Source organism: Pan paniscus, chromosome 1 (genome assembly GCF_029289425.2).
Source record: "Pan paniscus chromosome 1, NHGRI_mPanPan1-v2.0_pri, whole genome shotgun sequence".
NCBI classification, from domain to species: Eukaryota; Metazoa; Chordata; class Mammalia; order Primates; family Hominidae; genus Pan; species Pan paniscus.
Genome location: NC_073249.2, coordinates 132,536,918 through 132,555,897, shown reverse-complemented (window position 1 = coordinate 132,555,897; position 18,980 = coordinate 132,536,918). Strand labels below are relative to the sequence as shown.

Here is an 18,980-nt window from a genome sequence, read left to right as displayed (position 1 = left end):
CCTTTTACACTCCCTCCGTGCTCATCTTCTCCATGTTTTATATGTATAATAAAAATTATATAATTTTTGGTTAAATCACAATTTATTGTTTACATGATTTTGACTATTGCTTACAGCTGAGCCACATGGCATACTTTGGTAGTTGCGTTTCCATACAACTTTTTGTTTTTCCTGGTGTTTACAAATTGGCAGTTATTTGTGCACATTAGTTTTTTTTTTTTTTTTTAACCTACTTCCCCCTGATTCAGTTTGAGCTTTTTGACAATACTGAGAAATCTTCTCAGTATTGTAATATGGTCAGACACCAACTAATCTATCAACTTCATCTTTCTATTTCCACCCCCGCCCTATACGTTTTGTAGTTTCCAGTGTTCTTGCTTTTTTTTTGAGATGGAGTCTTGCTCTGTTGCCCAGGCTGGAGTGCAGTGGCGCGATCTCAGCTCACTGCAACCTCCACCTCCTGGGTTCACGCCATTCTCCTGCCTCAGCCTCCTGAATAGCTGGGACTACAGGTGGCCACCACCACGCCTGGCTAATTTTTTGTATTTTTAGTAGAGACAGGGTTTCACAGTGTTAGCCTGGTTGGTCTTGATCTCCTGACCTTGTGGTCCGCCCGCCTCGGCCTCCCAAAGTGCTGGGTCTTCTTGCTTTAATCAGGATTGGTTGCATTTTAGGCCCACCGAGTAGCAATCACGTTTGAATTTGCTTTTATCATTATTTTGGGAATTTCTTTCATCTTTGTATCCTGAATTAAATAACCTGTTTCTGGATTTTTTGTTTTTCTCTTCCTCAGTTTACTTTCTTGTTTTGGCAGATGCACTCTTTTTCTGAGTAAGGATGAAGGGAGATAAATTTTTGAGACCTTGTAGATCTGAAAATGTCTTTCTTCTAATCTCATACTTGATTGATAATTTAGCTATGTTTGTGCATTCCAAGTTGGAATTCACTTTTCTTCAGAATTTTGAGAACATCACTCTGTTCTGGGTCTCAACCTTGGCTGCAGAATGATTGGTATCCTCTGGAGAATTTTAAGAACTATGAATGTCTGGGCCCCACCACTAGAGATTCTGATTCAATTAATCAAACCTTTTTGAAGCATCTAGTGGATTCTGTTGTGCAGCTCCAGGGTGGGTATTGAGGCCTCTTGCCATTCCGATTGCTCAGCTATAGCTGGAGATTTGTTCCTCCCTCAATCTCCCCCTCAATCTTTTTTAAAAAATTGTTGATGTTGTATTACTGGATGTTTGAAAATTTCACTGAACATTGGTATGAATTTTTTTTTTGTTCATTGTGCTGGGCACTAGGTGAACTCTTTTTCCATCTAGAAACTTATTCTTCATTTGAGAAATTTTGTGTTTAAAAAGAAATTATTCCTCTCCATTTTTTCTGGAATTCTTATTAGCTGAGTGTTGGAGCCTCTGGACTGATGATCTGATTATCTTATAATTTCTCTTCTATTTTTGTGTCTGCCATTTTATTTTATTTTCTAGGAAATTTCTTTATTATCCAGTGAATTTTTATTTGTTATAATTTTATTTCCAAGAGTTATCTTTTATATGGATGTTCATTTTTATAGCAATCATTCTTTTAAGTATGCAGTATTTTTTCACCTCTGAAGCTATTTAAGTTTTTAATGTGTTTTTAGCTCCCTGCATTTTTTGTTATTCTGTTGTCATTCACATTAGAGGCCTTCCTCAAGCATTCTGTGACTCTTGGCTGTGAATTCATATTTAAAAGTAAGTGCCTTAAACACTTACTAGAAGCTGGAGTTGAGAGCTTGTTAACTGGTCTCCCTTGAAGGGTGTTTGTAGGGGGACCCTAATCATGTGCACGTGTGTGTAGTACTGAGTTTTAAAATTTAATTATGAAATTTTAAAAAATTGTTTTTCATTTTTTGTATGAGTTTCTGAACCATTTTTTAAAACCATTATTTTGGTATACTTTACACTTACAGAAAAGTTGAAAAATAGAATAAGGGGCTGGGTGTGGTGGCTCATGCCTGTAATCCCAACACTTTGGGAAGCTGAGTCAAGAGAATCACTTGAGGCCAAGAGTTCAAGACCAGCCTGGGCAACACAATGAGACTTCGTCTTTACAAAATATAAAAAAGTTAGCTGGCTGTGGTGGCACATACCTACAGTCTCAATTACACAGGAGGCTGAGCAGAAGGATCACTTAAGCTTAGGGATATCCTGTCTCAAAAAAAAAAAAAAAAAAGATTAGCATAAGGAACTTCCTTATATTCTTAACCCACATTCACCAATTGTAAAACACTCATTTTAAAGTTGTTAACTTTCTCCTAAATAGTTTTGAGCCTCTGCTGTGTATGAAATTCTTTAATATTTGGACCTTATCTCAAAAAAAGTTTTAAAATATTGTACATTCGTACAGGATAGTTTTATTTGAAAAATTAACATATATCTCCATCTCAGTATTTAAGCTACAGTGCAAATTGATTTATTTATTTTCTCTTTTTGCCTTTTCTAAAGTAAGTCCAGATTCATGTATTTCTGCTAAAGAAAGCCTCAAAGAGACTTATTATGGTCCTTAATGTACTTCATTTTAATATCCTTTTCATATTTTAAGCTTATTTGTTGATGGTGACTAATGACTTTGGAGTATGGGTAAATCTTAATAGGAAAGACACCCTCTTTAAGGTAGAAACTATACTAATTCCATGACATGGAGGAAAATTCTTCATACCTTGTTGCTGCTTTATCTAATCATAAAAATATATTTTATTTTCACCCATTTGGCTACAAGCAGAATTTAAAAATTACCAAACTCTCTTTTATAAAGATTCTTAAACATTTGGAAGTTGTAGTGATTAGGCCTATTGTAAAATTGTTTTTTGTTAATTATGTTTTTTTGCAGTGGAATAATAAGCAGAAATAAGGCTTTATTCAAGAAACCATTTTTTAAATTTATAGCTGCTACTCCAATGGTAAACCATTGCTGAATGATGGCATGTTCTTGTGTGTTTCACAGCTTGGGCAGCACTAAAGCACTTTGGTTTTAAGTAAGATTTGGTTCAAACAATTTTAACATAAATTCTCTGAACCTTTTGTACTGTCTTGATTGCTTAATGTCTGTAATATTCTTATTGCTATAAACAACATTTTTGTGTGGTTCTATTTAACTTTCTTGTAGTTAGCCTTTTTTTTTTTTAACTGTTTTACTTTTTAGGGGCTATATAAACATTGGAGTATTAATTTCTTTTAATCAGTCTAAAGGAACATTTCCCAAAGTATGTTCTGTGGAATCTTGGCTATGATAGAGGAAATGCTTCATGCTACAAACCCCTCTCAGAGAGTTAAAATGCACATACTATACATTAAAAGCTTTGAGAAGGTCTTTGGTAAAGACATTTGTTAGATTTGTTTAACCTAGGGTTTCCCAAATTTATCCATCTAGTCCCTCACAGAAAAGAAATTAATTCTCTAGTCATATACTAGTAATTTTTGTGTGTGCGTGGGCAGCTAGGTTTAAACCACTTAGTCCAGTGTTTCTCAAATGTTTTATATAAATAAGTCTTATGAAATTTGGGAACATTATTAAGTATTACTTGAAGTAAGAGTTCTGTGATCAAATACATACTATCTTTGTATTAGGTCATAGACATATCTTACTCAAAGATCCTTTACTTATATAATAATGCTTTGTTCAAATTTTTAATAAAGTTTTAGAACCCTTTTAAAAATTTTTTAATGTATATTTTAAAAGCAGAAAAATATGTAAAACAGATTAACAACAGGCAAAAGAGGAGCTAGTCTAGCTGAAGTGTGTTGAGGAACATGAAGCTTCTATAGATCCATTCTGGGCTCTGATCTATGCGTTAGTCCCAGTATTGGCAAACTAGGACCCACAGGTCAAATCTCACTACCTGCCATCTGTTTTGGTAAAGTTTTATTAGAATACAGCCACACTTCTTCTTGGCTGCTTTTGTTTTACAGTGGCAGAATTGAGTAGTTGCAGCAGAGCCCTTAGGGTGCACAAAGCCTAAAATATTTACTCTTGACCCTTTGCTGATCCCCATTAGTCTGTCTCCCTGCCATTAGTTCACACAAATGAGAATCAGATTGTTAAAATATTTTAAAACAAACAAATGGTACTTTGTTTATTCATAATAACCCATTCCTGGGGCTATAAAGTTGTTAATTGTTATGCTAGCTTAGTTTCTTTTGTAGCCACTTAAGCCTTTTTTTAAAGCAGCCATTTTTACTAAGAAATAATTAGTTATCATTCTGTTTAATTTTGCCATTTGCAGGATGAGGTTCCAGCAAGTTCAAAATGATGACATTTTAAAGTTGCAAACATGTTTTTGCAAAAAAGTGGTTTTTAGCATCTTTTTTATTGATTGTTTTGATTTAATAGAAGTTTCCAAGAGTAATTTTAGAGCTTTACAGAAGTTTTCCTAGTGTTAGATTTTGCTTCTTTTGCAACTAATGCATTGCATGTGGTGGTTTGCAGTGGTATCATTGGTCGTAGCAGGAAAGATTTCAAGAGATACTTACTCAACTTCATCGCTGCCATGCCTCTTGTAAGTTTAATTCATTAAAAATCTTTTTAACACAGGAAATTTGCATCTTATTAAAATCTTTAAGGGTTTTACTTATTAAATTCTTTAAAGACTTATGATACTAAGTTCCTATTTTCAGTTTAGTTTTGTAATTTATAATATAATTTTCAATGTAAACCTTCATACTAGATAAAAAAGGGATTATGTTTGGTTTAATTTCATTTATAATGTGTATATATATTCATATACATACGTATGTGGGTGAGGGGTTTTTTGGCATTTTTTTTTTTTAACCTTCAGTCCAGGTTTTCTTCAGTGTTTAGCATCATCGATGACCATTAGATAGCAGTAGCACCCTTGTCCTAGTTCTAACAACCAGAAATGATTCCAGTCATTGCAAAATGGGTATGGGCAGGGGGCAACTTGGGGAGTTGGGGGGATTTAGAGGGGGGAATGCAAATCATCCTGGTTACTTTAGGCCATAAACTATTACAGTAACTTGAACTACTAATTTACTTTAAGTTAAATTGGAATTTATGGTCTGAATTTTTTACAGATAAATTGTTTAGTCTAAAATGTAAGTGATTTTCTTAGTTTGGTTCTCATTTTAATTTTCTTGGCACTGTAAGAATGTAATAATCTGAATTTGTGGGTAAAAATGAGAAGCTTGGTTGTAAAATCCAGTTATGTTGAAATTGCCAGAAATTCTTGTTTAATAAAGCTGGAAGTTGGAGCTACATAGCTTTTAGACTTTTTAAAATAAACAATTGGAATAAGCAACATAGATATCAAAGATTAAGATTCAGCAAAGACCACTTGAGAAAATTTGTAATGTAACAATGGAAAATGTTAGTAAAGATGGCTCTAGAAATAATCTGGAAAATAGCATTAGTTACTGTAAAACCTGTAGTGTTTTTTTTTTAACAAATGCAAATATAGTGTATATAGAATTCCGTTGTCTAGGGTTGTAGTGCTGATAGTAGGAAACAGAAAATATAAATGTCTGAACTCCTAAAAGCAAGTCTTTACATTGGCTAGAAAGGGGGTATATTTGACTTTTTGCCCATTTACCAAAAAAAATGGGCAAGGTATGTCACATAATTAGTGATATTAACATATTCCATGTAAACTTTAACATAGAATAATTCAAACCAGGTACATTTGGTTTAGCTAAATGCAGTAAAGTAAAACAGAACTGAATTATATAAATTTGGACTAAATTATAAAAATTATAGGATTTGGGACACAGGAAATAATAGAGAAATAAATTATAGTTTAGTAAGCAGAAATGAAAAGCAAAACCAATAATATTTGTTTGTTTGTTTGTTTTAGATCTCTCTGGTTAATAACTTCTTGAAGTATGGGTTAAATGAGCTTAAACTGTGCTTCCGAGTAAGGCTCACTAAATACCTCTATGAGGAGTATCTTCAGTAAGTGATAACCTATTTTTATATTAAAAATATTTAAATAGAAGAGTATTTATGAAGCTGATCAATATAGCAGTTTTTCTTATTTATTGTATGTTTTCTAAGAAAACCGCTCTTAGGTACAGAAGCATGTTGGGAACAACCTTTCAGTTATTTGGAATCTAGTCCTGGCTCTTCCATTAATTGACAAGTCATCATTTTCTGGACTTGTGTCCTCCTCTCTAAAAATCAGTTAGGGCAATCAATAGGATCTCTTCTGGCTCCAAACTTTTTTGTTTCTATGTATTTGAGCTAGGTGGTGTAATATGATTTTTTTGTTGTTGTTTTATCTTTAAAGTCACTTGTTTTAAAATCACTTTTCTTCTTGCTATTTTAGAGCTTTCACATATTATAAAATGGGAAATCTGGACAACAGAATAGCTAATCCAGACCAGCTGCTTACACAAGATGTAGAAAAATTTTGTAACAGTGTAGTCGATCTGTATTCAAATCTTAGTAAGGTAAGTTTCTCTCCTTTTTAAAAGATTATTTGTTTAATTTTTTGAATTTTGAATCTAAGCAAATTTATATAGAATTGATTTTATGGACATTACAGCAGCATGTAAATATTTAATGCTTTTATAAGAAAATTAGAGTTGTAATAGTTTTAATTATTTTAATTTTTTCTATTATTTTTGTGAGGTACTTTGGCAAAGAACTGATAATTTAGTGTCTTATAAGGATTTTCTAAGAATTTTGCAGGTTGATTCCGTTAAAACAACAGAAATTTGAATTCTCATCTTTTGACCTGTGTGCATCCGGCCATTGTTAGAGATTGACTGTCAATTTATATTTCTAACTCCACACTTATAACACTAGACTAGGACTTCCTTTCTGCCCATTTCTCTGCTTCAGTATCTTTAATTCTAATAGATCATTAGTAAGTAGTAGTCAAAAAATTTCACAAGATGCAAGTATATTTCAGTTTTCTAATTACTGTTTTTCCCATTCTCCTCAGAATATTGCCAAAGCTCCTGACTGTGATCGGCCTTAGTCAGTTTTCCTTCTTCTCACTGATTTCTCCAGTTCTTATCTTAGTCATGTTATCTCACCACCCTTACAGCTTTTGCTGTAGTCTTCTTATTAAACCCTCTTCTTTGCCATTATCTCTTGCATTGACTATGATATGTAGTAGGCACCTATAAAATAGTCTGCCCAGCATCCCCTCCCCCTTCATCTGAGATGCTTCAGTTCCCACTCTAACTCATGTGACTTCCCTTGGTGTTGGCTAGGAGCTTGTCTCATACTGGACCAATGATAGTATCTTTGCCTCTGGTCACAGTTGACCTAGATATACAGTTTTGAGACAAAAGAAAACCAAAACTATAAAAAGGACTGGGTCACATTGTAAGAATAGGAATGTTCTTGCTTCAACCAGGTGGATGGAGGGAAGGCAATTCTTAGAGATATATATCCACAAGAGCTGCTCTCCTCATGCCCAGGCCCAATGCTTTTCACTTCCAGCCCAACTTTGTTATTTATTTAGCTCTCCAGAAGCCTTTGCTAACTGATCCCAAACTCAGGAACTCTGACAACTACAAATAGTTCAGTAATTAAGCTTTCTTTTCTGTTCCCATTACCACATTTGAAAGTTTGTTCTCTCTCTTTCTCTCTCTCTCTGTCTCTGTGTGTGTATGTGTGTGTGTATGCATGCATGCATGGTGGGAATGGGGGGTGTATCTATACAACTTTCCATGTAATTTTATAGACATTATGTATTCTTTAAATCTTGGCACTTGAGCAAGTCTCAGGTTTTGTCACATCTGGAATACAGAAGAATATTAAATTAAGTATTTGTAGTGGGGCTGTGCACCAGTGTGTAAGTTAGATGTTTTAAACATCTAATTGACCTCCAACTTAAATTATGAGTCATTATTTTTGTCATAAGTTTTAACAGTTCTTGAATTTTATAAGTATCTCTAGCTTCTTGATAATTTATAAGGCAAAAAAAAAAAAAAAAAAGGAAAGGGAAAGGTAGATGTTGAAACAAGCTAGTTAACAAACCAAGCCATCTATCCTAGTAATAATGTGGATTAGAAAGTGCTGGCTGTTGGCCGGGCATAGTGGCTCATCCCTGCAATCACAATACTTTGGGAGGCCAAGGTGGGCAGATCACTTGAGCCCAGGAGTTCAAGACTATCCTGGGCAACATGGTGAAACCCCATCTACAAAAAATACAAAAATTACCCAGGCATGGTAATGTGCGCCTGTACTCCCAGCTACTCCAGAGGCTGCAGTGAGCCAAGATCTCCAGCCTGGGTGACAGAGCCAGACCCTATCTCAAAAAAAAAAAGTGGAGGCGCGAGCAGTGGCTGTTGACTTAAAGTGAATGAACACAATTTGTGTTTCTTGAAAAACATTTCAAACTAATGCAGCTGATGGTGCATTAGTTGAGTTGTCTCTGTGTGTGAAGAGCAGTATATTAATGTGTTATTTTGGTTCTAGAGACTTGAGTTTTATATCACAAAATTAGATTCAATGGCTTACTTGATTATTTTGCCATAGAAGTGATAAAGTAATAGAGTCAAACAATATTGGAGCAGGAAAAGCTCCTCACTTTACAGGTGAAGATATGTAGAAACAAACTGGTAGCAGATTTGGGGTTACATCTCAGGTCATTTTATTCAGTGTCTTTACATTATATTGACACATTACTGAGTTACTAGTGGTTAATTATCACAGTAGAGGTATCTTAGTTGATGGAAAGTGATAAATGTTTTTCCTACTTGATGGTCAGTAGACATTGTGTAAGCTGTTCCCATTTTAAGTTTCTTGAGAGGAAAACTGTTATCTTTCATGTATTCTTTGATCTACTTACTATCACAGTACATTGTACATAGTGGGACCTCTACATGTTGATAATTATATATTAAATGTTTAATGACATTTTATAGTTAACATGTTGTATTAGCTATCATTCTAGTGCTTTAGTTTTAATTCTGTGTATTCTAATATTTATTTTACAGCCATTTTTAGACATAGTTTTGTATATCTTTAAGTTAACGAGTGCAATTGGAGCTCAGGTGAGTCTGCTTTTATTTCAACTTTTAAATTGATATAATATGATATTTGAAATACATATTGTGAATAGCTTGATGGCCTGTAAGAATTTTTGTAGATCTCAAAGAAGGTATTTTCACATGATTTACCTATCAAAGTCTGGTTATAAAATAATACTTCATTCGAGATTTTAGAAGTACTAATTTTTCTTTTTAATTTTCCTTAAATTAGGTACTTGGAAAAATTTTGTGGCATTAAAAACCAGACAAATGTGTTGGCCAGGCGTGGTGGCTCATGCCTGTAATCCCAGCACTTTGGGAGGCTGAGATGGGAGGATCGCTTGAATCCAGGAGTTCGAGACAAGCCTGGACAAAAAGCGAGACCCGCTTCTTTAAAAAATAATAATAAAACAGAAGTTCTTAAACCATGAATATACTTGTACTTATTGTTTCAAAGTAATGTCTAAAAAGAGATATGGAGACATCCATTTTAATATGAAATTCTAATGTTAAAATAACGATACATTTAGAGTGGGTGTAACAGTTCCAAGAATATTTTATAATGTAAATGGTTGGCTATCCCATGAGCCTTATTATCCAAGTCTCTGATATTTGTGATGGCAAGAATCACTTTTAAGTTTTCTTTGAGTTATCTTATTGAAATGTAACTTTAGTCATTTAATATGTAATGTTATTGTTACATATTTATAACACAGCCATATAATAGTATGGTTTGTTTCACATATGTGTATGTGTGTATATGCATTTCAGTTGATTAATAAATTATTTCCATACTGGTTTTTGTTGCTTTCCAAAACACTGGGAAAGCAGGGTTTTGGTTTTGCTTTGTTTTGTTTTTCGAATTTTTCTGTTTATTTTCCTAATTCTTTGCTGTCTTGTGATCCAGGTTTTATCATTCTTGTATTTTGTTTTACTATAACCAAGTGAATAGGCCAAATCCTTCTTGTCTCCTTGCAGTCATATTTTTATGGTACTTAACTACATTTTTGTGATACTTAAATATGTCTCCATGTCTACTTGTTATCTGATTCTGCATTTCTTAAAGGCAGAAACTGTTTTAGTTATCTTTTTGGTCCACATTTGTAGTAGTTGTTGAAATGCATTGAATTGATCAGATTTACTTTTTTTTTTTAATCTCGAATACTTACTAGCACATATATTGTGCTAGATAGTAGGAATAAAAAGATAAGTAAGACACAATTCCTGCTGAAGAGGAATTACAATGTGGTAAAACAGGTAGATAGTCAAACAATTATGATGCAGCATGATAAAGTTTAGTAATAGAAGTTTCAAGAAAGTATTTAGTGCCAAGAAGAACTGGAGGTGATATCTGAGCTACTTTGGGGAGGTAAGTAAACATCCATTAGATTATGTCAGGCTTGCCAAACATAAGAACAACCTCACTGAATGGAAACTGTTCAGGAAACATTTATTTTAGCATGGCAGAGTATAGGGTATATAGGGGAATGAGGGAAGTGCCTATGATGAACTTGGAAAGGTATGCTTCAAGCATACCTTTCTTTTTCTCTTGGGATGGTCAATGGGTGATGAGGTCACCTACAAAGTTATTAATACATAGTACAGCAGCTAGAAGCAAGATGTACACGCAGGGAAAGACAGAGCTCGTTCAAGGGGAGCTGAACTTGAGGCATCTGCACAGTATTAAGGTAAAGATGTGTAGTACTTATTTCTTGGGTTCATAAGAGTGATAGGACTAGAGGTATAGATTTGAGATGAGAAGAGAACTAAGGAAGGAGTTTAAGGGAATATTAACATTAAAAAAGAAGGCAAGAAAAAGAGGTCTAAGAATTATTGTGGAATCTTAAGAGATTATCAGGAAGAGTTCCAACAGGAGAGTGTTAGATAACATAGAAAAACTGAGAACTGCAATTAGGAGTTTTTAGGTGAGCAAAATATAGGAGAGCTGAGGGATAAGCTACAGTGGTAAGAGGAAAAGCCCATGAGTAGTAAAAGTGTAGAGGCTACAGTGTACTTTTTCAGAAAAAAAACAAAGGGAAAAAATTACCCAGTAGGGCAATTTCTTTCAGTCATTGAGGTTAATTATAAAAATTGTACATGTTTGTATCTAAGTGAATTTATTATTATATCCCAGAACTTTGTGTATCTTTCTCTCCCAATAATAATAGGGCCCAGCGAGCATGATGGCCTACTTGGTTGTTTCTGGGCTATTCCTAACTCGACTTCGAAGACCCATTGGTAAGATGACAATAACTGAGCAAAAGTATGAAGGAGAATATAGATATGTTAATTCTCGGCTCATCACAAACAGGTAAAGACAAATGCATTAAAGCCTTGCTAAAAATTAATTTCTGTGGATATTGATGTCATTTAAATTGACTCCAAAAAGTCTAGTGACACTGTTACTGTAATAATGTGCATATTGTGTTGAAAATATACATTATGAAAGAGACTAGTTTTATAAGTAGTAATCATGAATATTTTGAACTCTTTTTCTTACTAACCATGTAGTATTCCTGATTCACCTGTTCATACCTTCTGTTGATGAATTTTCTGTTAATTTTACTTTAGACATAATCAGTTTACAATTCAAATTTCAACTTACAATACCTGTTCCAGGAAAATTTTGTCTCAATTCTTCCACAAATATTTTTATTTTGACTGTTCATAATGCTCAATGATTCACTGTCACTGCATGTGCCTCTACCTATTTTCTAGAGTTTTTTAAATGTAAGATAGGAAGAAAAAGTGTGGACTTTGGAGCCAGCCATACTAGCTTCAAAATCTACCTCTTCCACTTATCAGTTGCATGTATTTGATTTTAGCGAATTATTCATAGTTTCACTTTTGTTTATAATAGGTAGATAATATAGGGTTGCGATGAGGATTAAATTTGATAATATATATAAAGCTTCCAGCTCAGTTTTTTATATGGAGCAACTGCTCAATAAATGTTCTCATATATTGATCTGTTAATGTTAAGTCATTTTGAGGGTTCTAATATGTATTTAATATTCTACTCTATAGGCATTTGCAAATGACAGTTCCTTCTTCCTTTATTTCCTTGGATTGCTAAAATAGTACAAGTTTTAAATAGGGTTTTTTGCTCTAGGGAGGCAGCGGAATAGAGTTAAGAGGTGATTTGCCAAGTAAATGAAAGATGCCTTTTAGTGAAAGAAGCAGAAAGCATGACTCATGGCTCCAGTAATAAGAACACTCACTGCTTCACGTGAGAACCCTTAAGACAGGGCAGTTCCAGGTATGGCATTATCAGGGCTCTGGCTCTCTGGTGTTCTCTTGGCTCTGCCCTGCTTTGTATGCTGCCCCATTCCTCGGGCTAATTCTTCTTGTGACCACAAGATGGCGATAGCAGATACAGATTTCACTAGCTCCTCTCCCCTGCAGAAAGCTCCAGAAACAAAAAGGGGCCATCTCGCCTGGTGTGTCTTTATGAGAGCAAAGAAACCTTTCCCAAGAGTCCCACAACTGACTTTCCCTCATATCTTATTGGCTGGAATTGTTACTTGACCATGCCTAAAGCAATCACAGCAAAGTGATTGGCTTAGACCAGTTGGGACCCTATAAATGGGGTTGAGGCATTCCTAAAGCATTAGGGTACATGGAAAATAATAGATAACTTTACGAAAGTTGGGATTATTTTAGGAAGAAGAACAATGAAGAGAATAGATGTTGGATGGGCAGCCATCAATATTCCAGGATGTTTTATCCTTTCAGATTTTTCATTAAGGCTAAAATGACTCAGTTCAGGAGGAGAATCCTCACCTCATCTTCTTCCATAGGCTTAGGTGTGGAGAGGAGATAGAAGGAAGTTTTTTAAAAAAAGTAATTAGAGGTATAGAATTGTAGGCTTCTTATACTCTGAGTCGCTGTGTCATTGTGTCAAGGAAACCATGAAACACGTGACAAATGTGTCATATCTTATGGGAAGTTAATTTTACTTGAAGTGGTTGAGGTAGGTGGTACCTTGTTTTTATGAAAAACGCAGGTCCATTTCAAAATAGAAATATAAAACATAAATTGTTTAGGGGAAAAAAGAGACTTTAAAGAAATATTTCAACCTTGCCTTCTAGACTTCTCTATAAATATTTTCCTCTGCCATAAGAGGTACTTTGCTGGGAAAGCTTACATCATTCCTGTGTAATAGAAAGACTATAAATGTTAGGGTCAGATAGGAGTTATGATTTCAGCTCCCTGACCTGCTGGCTCTGCAACCTTTACAAATTTACTTAACTACACTGAACTTCTCTTCATCTATAAAATACCCTTTTTTTCTAGTCGTGATCCCTGTGGCCCTTGTGGACCCATGCACATCTGCTCAGGAAACGTGGAATTGTTGTGAGGATATGATGGGGTTCCAGGGTTTCCTCCTGGGAGCTGGCACTTTGAAGCCGGTGGGACTTAGCCTGCTTTTCTGTCTTTAAAAGGCTGTATGTCAAGTCATCACTATCCATCTTTTTCTAGCTGTTGCTTTTTCATCTCTTTCTTGTTTGGGCCTCTACTTTAACTTGAAGTCTGCAATGTTGGTCCCAGCCCTGCCTTTCTGTACATCACAGCAACTTCTTTCTCTAATTTCGAATTTCTGAGAATTCGTGCAGTATGTCTTTTGCAGCCAGGATACCTATGCCATAGGTTGCAGTCCAGCATATGATTCAGTCAGGGGTGTATTCCTGTGCTCCGATCAGCTGAGCTAGGAACAGAATCTCAGGTATAGACTGTGGCTTGAGATGCACCAGATAAGCTGTTAGTCACAAAATGTCCATTTAAATACAAACATTCAGCCATCATATACTGTATTTCAATTATTTTCCAAGCATAGGTAACATTAAAATTAATTGCTAAATTATTTTCTTTAATAGTGAAGAAATTGCCTTTTACAATGGGAATAAAAGAGAAAAGCAGACAGTCCACTCAGTCTTCCGAAAACTGGTAAGATAACACACTTGAGGTTCATGTTATGGAAAGGGTTTTTTTTGTTTGTTTGTTTTGCCTATGGCCGACACACATACACACACACACAAACACACACGTATGTATACATATCTTAAAGATATTTTGAAAAATAGCTATAAAGGATTTTATACTGCATTTTTAATAAAAAATATGAGATTAAAAACTATCATATCAATATATTCAAGTGCCCATTTATAAAATTGCATAGATTTATTAAAATAATATTAAGTGTACCATCTGATCTTTGACAAACCTGACAAAAACAAGAAATGAGGAAAGGATTCCCTGTTTAATAAATGGTGCTGGGAAAACTGGCTAGCCATATGTAGAAAGCTGAAACTGGATCCCTTCCTTACACCTTATATAAAAATTAATTCAAGATGGATTAAAGACTTAAATGTCAGACCTAAAACCATAAAAACCCTAGAAGAAAACCTAGGCAATACCATTCAGGACATAGGCATGGGCAAGGACTTCATGTCTAAAACACCAAAAGCAATGGCAACAAAAGCCAAAATTGACAAATGGGATCTAATTAAACTAAAGAGCTTCTGCACAGCAAAAGAAACTACCATCAGAGTGAACAGGCAACCTACAGAATGGGAGAAATTTTTTGCAATCTACCCATCTGACAAAGGGCTAATATCCAGAATCTACAAAGAACTTAAACAAATTTACAAGAAAAAAACAACCCCATCAAAAAGTGGGCAAAGGATATGAACAGACACTTCTGAAAAGAAGACATCTATGCAGCCAACAGACACGTGAAAAAATGCTCATCATCACTGGCCATCAGAAAAATGCAAATCAAAACCACAGTGAGATACCATCTCACACCAGTTAGAATGGCGATCATTGAAAAGTCAGGAAACAACGTGCTGGAGAGGATGTGGAGAAATAGGAACACTTTTACACTGTTGGTGGGACTGTAAACTAGTTCAACCATTGTGGAAGACAGTGTGGCGATTCCTCAGGGATCTAGAACTAGAAACACCATTTGACCCAACCATCCCATTACTGGGTATATACCCAAAGGATTATAATCATGCTGCTATAAAGACACATGCACACATATGTTTATTGTGGCACTATTCACAATAGCAAAGACTTGGAACCAACCTGAATGTCCATCAGTGATAGACTGGACAAAGAAAATGTGGCACATATACACCATGGAATACTATGCAGCCATAAGAATTATGAGTTCATGTCCTTTGTGGGGACATGGATGAAGCTGGAAACCATCATTCTGAGCAAACTATTGCAAGGACGGAAAACCAAACACTGCATGTTCTCACTCATAGGTGGGAATTGAACAATGAGAACACCTGGACACAGGGTGGGGAACACCACACACCGGGGCCTGTTGTGGGGTGGGGGCCTGGGGGAGGGATAGCATTAGGAGATACACCTAATGTAAATGACGAGTTAATGAGTGCAGCACACCAACATGGCAAATGCATACATATGTAACAAACCTGCACGTTGTGCACATGTACCCTAGAACTTAAAGTATAATCAAAAACATAAAAAAAAATATTAAGTGTATTTTTACAGAGGTTGCTTAGGAGCCTTATTTAGTGATTCCCACAGAAAGAATTTGTTCCTGAAGCATTCATGAAAATACAATAAAGATTATTATGTAAAGCAAGAGTCAGCAAACTTTTTCCATAAAGGGCAAGATAGTATGTATATATTTTAGGCTTTTCATACCACACAGTGTCTTGCACCTATTCAGCTCTGCTACTCAAGAGTAGCTATATATAATACATGAATGAGTGGGTGTGGCTATGTTCTAGTAAAACTTTACTTAAAAAAACAAGTAGCAGGCTAGATTTGGACTATGGGTCAGAGTTTACTGGCTTTTTGTTTTAAAGAATATAAGCATTGTTTCTTGTGAAAGCTTTACTTCAGTTTTTATTTAATTGCCACTTGGAAAATTTGAATTCAAGTACTTTTATTCCATTATTTATTCAAAAGATATTGAATGCCGTCTAGTTGCCTGTGCTCACTCCAGGTGCTAAGGATGATGGTGGTGGACGTGATGGATAAAATCTTGCCTTTAAGGAGCTTACATTTTAGTGGAAGTCTGAAGTTTGTGAAATTAAATGTATATTTTAGATGAGTTAAAGAGGTTAAAGAAATTGTCATTTTAAATTATTTCAGAAATTGGATTTTTGCCTCGTCGGTATTTAACATGGCAGAACTTTTAGAGGGCTCACTGGTAGAATGCATTTAAGGTAATTTTTCAGGGGCCTGCAGTTCACCAGTTTGCTCTCCACACGGCTTGCTTATTCTCATCCTTTAGATTTTCAGCCCAAATGTTAACACCTTATTGAAGCTTTGTCTTCTCTGATCAGCCTATTTGAAATGGCCTCCAACAGTTACTTCCTGTTTTAATCATCATCTTTCCTTAAAAGTATATATATATTTGCAGTCAACCCTCTGCATCTGTGGGTTCCAAATCCATGGATTCAACCACACACAGATTGAAAATATTCAGAAAAAGAAATTGTGTCTGTACTTATGTACACATATTTTTTTCTTGTCATTATTCTCTGAACAATACAGACATTAGTGTAATAGCTATTTACATTGTATTAAGTTTTATAAGTAATTTAGAGATGACTTAAAGTGTTTGGGATGAGCCAGTTGCGGTGGCTCACCCCTGTAATCCCAGCACTTTGGGAAGCTGAGGCGGGCAGATCAGTTGAGGTCAGGAGTTCGAGACCAGCCTGACCAACATGGCAAAACCCCATCTCTACTAAAAATACAAAAATTAGCCGGTTGTCGTGGCGGGGGCCTATAATCCCAGCTACTCGGGAGGCTGAGGCAGGAGAATCACTGGAACCCAGGAGGCGGAGGTTGCACTGAGCCAAGATGGCACCACTGCACTCCAGCCTTGGTGACAGAGTGAGACTCTGTCTCAAAAAGTAAATAAAGTGTATGGGATGTCGTGCTCAGGTATATGCAAATACTATGCCATTTTTCATCAGGGACTTGAGCATCCATGGATTTTGGTATCCAGAAGGTCCTGGAACCAATCCCGTCCCCTTTGGATACCGAGGGATGACTGTATTACAGTCTCTAATTATCTTGTTTACTAGTTATGCTCTTTCATTAGAATGTAAACTCCATAAATTCAGGGACCTTCTCTGTTCTATTCATTGTATCTCCAGCTTGAGCACAGTGTCTGACACATGGTAGTCATTGAATAAATGTTCCAGAGATTGTCTAGTTGCAGAAGATACCAAGTTGTTAACAAGCTACCCTGTACTCAGGAAGCCACATTTTAGTGGAGCAGACAATAAATAAACAACTAGATGTTCTGTATAATTTCAGGTAGTAATGAATTCGGTGGCCAAAAATGAAGCAGGATAAAGGGATAGATATGAAGGGGGCTATTGCCCAGCTACTTTAGCTGGAATGGCCAAGATCTTTCTTGAGGAGGCGACATTTAGTCAGAAATCCACATGAAAGTGAAGGAGTCACAAAATATAAATACCTTAGAGGAATGTATTCCTGGCAGTGAGAAGAGCAAGAGGAAATCCTTAAGAAGGTACATGTTTGAGAAACCGTTATTTCTGGAGCTTGGTGAGGAGGAGCAAAGTAGAAGCATATGACCTTAAAAATAGAACTCAGTGCCAGATCATGCAGGACCTTGAATAATCTGGTAGATGGACAGTTTGAGAACACTGCAACTCCAGAATAAAAAAGCAGTTTTAGACTTGTAGTTTTAAGACAATGCATGCTCATGTTAAAGCTAAAACTGAGGCTGTGTGGCACTGATTTACATTAGCACTCAGTTCAGATTGAGTGTAATACAGTTCTTAGATAAAGCACAGACCATGTGTCTCCACTGAAAGCAAAGCATTCAGTGCCAATCCAGACAGCTAGTGTTTCACTCAAACTAGTTAATCTCTGTTCTTTTTGCTTTCATTGTTGTCCTCTTTTGGGATATGTGTATCCAAAAGCATGGTGACTACAATAGCATTGTGCTATTGCATGCAAGAGAAACAGCGTTGTTAAAATTGTTTATGTAATTTCCATGCTGTTTGCATAAAAATGGTTTCATGAAGTGTTTGTTTGGCACCCGCTCTGTGAAGAGCATTGTCCTCGGTGGTGTGATGTACAATATAAACAGAATATAAACAGAAATCACGGGCACTCAGTAAATATTTGTTGAATAAATGAACTATACAGTTTGTTTTATCCTTATAGTAGATTCAGTTTTTTATACATAGAAAAAGATGGTTTTTTGTTTTTGTTTTCTGCCAGGTGGAACACCTACATAATTTCATTTTGTTTCGGTTTTCAATGGGCTTCATTGATAGTATTATTGCCAAATGTAAGTATATTTTGAAAGAGATGAGATTTGTGGAAAAGGTGAAATACTGTTACTGTTTTAAATCTTACCTGTTTGGTTTCAGACCTTGCCACTGTTGTTGGTTACCTAGTTGTCAGTCGCCCTTTCTTAGATTTGTCTCATCCTCGACATCTCAAGAGTACACATTCGGAACTTCTAGAGGTAAACTGATGATAATACAATGAAAATGTAACAGTAAAAATAAAGCCAAATTTTTAGTCATAGAACTATAAGTAAAAACTAATATTTATTTCTATTTAAGGATTACTACCAAAGTGGAAGAATGCTTTTGCGAATGTCTCAAGCTCTGGGTCGAATAGTTTTGGCTGGGCGTGAAATGACTAGATTGGCCGGGTAAGATTAGTAATAATGAGCAGTTGCAGAAAATAATTTTTAAAAATATATTATCCTTAATGATTTTATCAGTTGAGATTAAGATAAGGGGGCAACATTTCTTAGCCCCGGAAGGTGGTTTTGATAGAAAATTAAGGAAGATTTTTCTGATGGTGAACTTTTCATGTTTCTTGAAGACAGCTGGTTTGCGCAGTACAGTAGATTAGAGGCTGTCAAGTTGTTTGCTCCATGGACACGTATTTGCTAAGTTGGGAAATGTTGAATCATGGCAGTCTTAATTCACAGAAAACTAAGTTGATGAATAG

The 18,980-nt window shown here is 35.4% G+C and overlaps 1 protein-coding gene across 2 annotated transcripts in view; it reads left to right on the top strand.

The window, feature by feature from the left end:
* Nucleotides 1-18,980, top strand: part of ABCD3 (ATP binding cassette subfamily D member 3) — a 100,630-nt gene that overhangs the window by 50,702 nt on the left and 30,948 nt on the right. For both annotated transcript variants that reach the window (XM_003808440.6, XM_003808442.7), the window contains 9 exons: nucleotides 4,471-4,540; nucleotides 5,852-5,949; nucleotides 6,323-6,446; nucleotides 8,952-9,008; nucleotides 11,153-11,295; nucleotides 13,862-13,931; nucleotides 18,234-18,303; nucleotides 18,386-18,483; nucleotides 18,584-18,675. In XM_003808440.6, coding sequence (XP_003808488.1) covers nucleotides 4,471-4,540; nucleotides 5,852-5,949; nucleotides 6,323-6,446; nucleotides 8,952-9,008; nucleotides 11,153-11,295; nucleotides 13,862-13,931; nucleotides 18,234-18,303; nucleotides 18,386-18,483; nucleotides 18,584-18,675 — 822 coding nt within the window. The remainder of the gene's footprint in view (nucleotides 1-4,470; nucleotides 4,541-5,851; nucleotides 5,950-6,322; nucleotides 6,447-8,951; nucleotides 9,009-11,152; nucleotides 11,296-13,861; nucleotides 13,932-18,233; nucleotides 18,304-18,385; nucleotides 18,484-18,583; nucleotides 18,676-18,980) is intronic.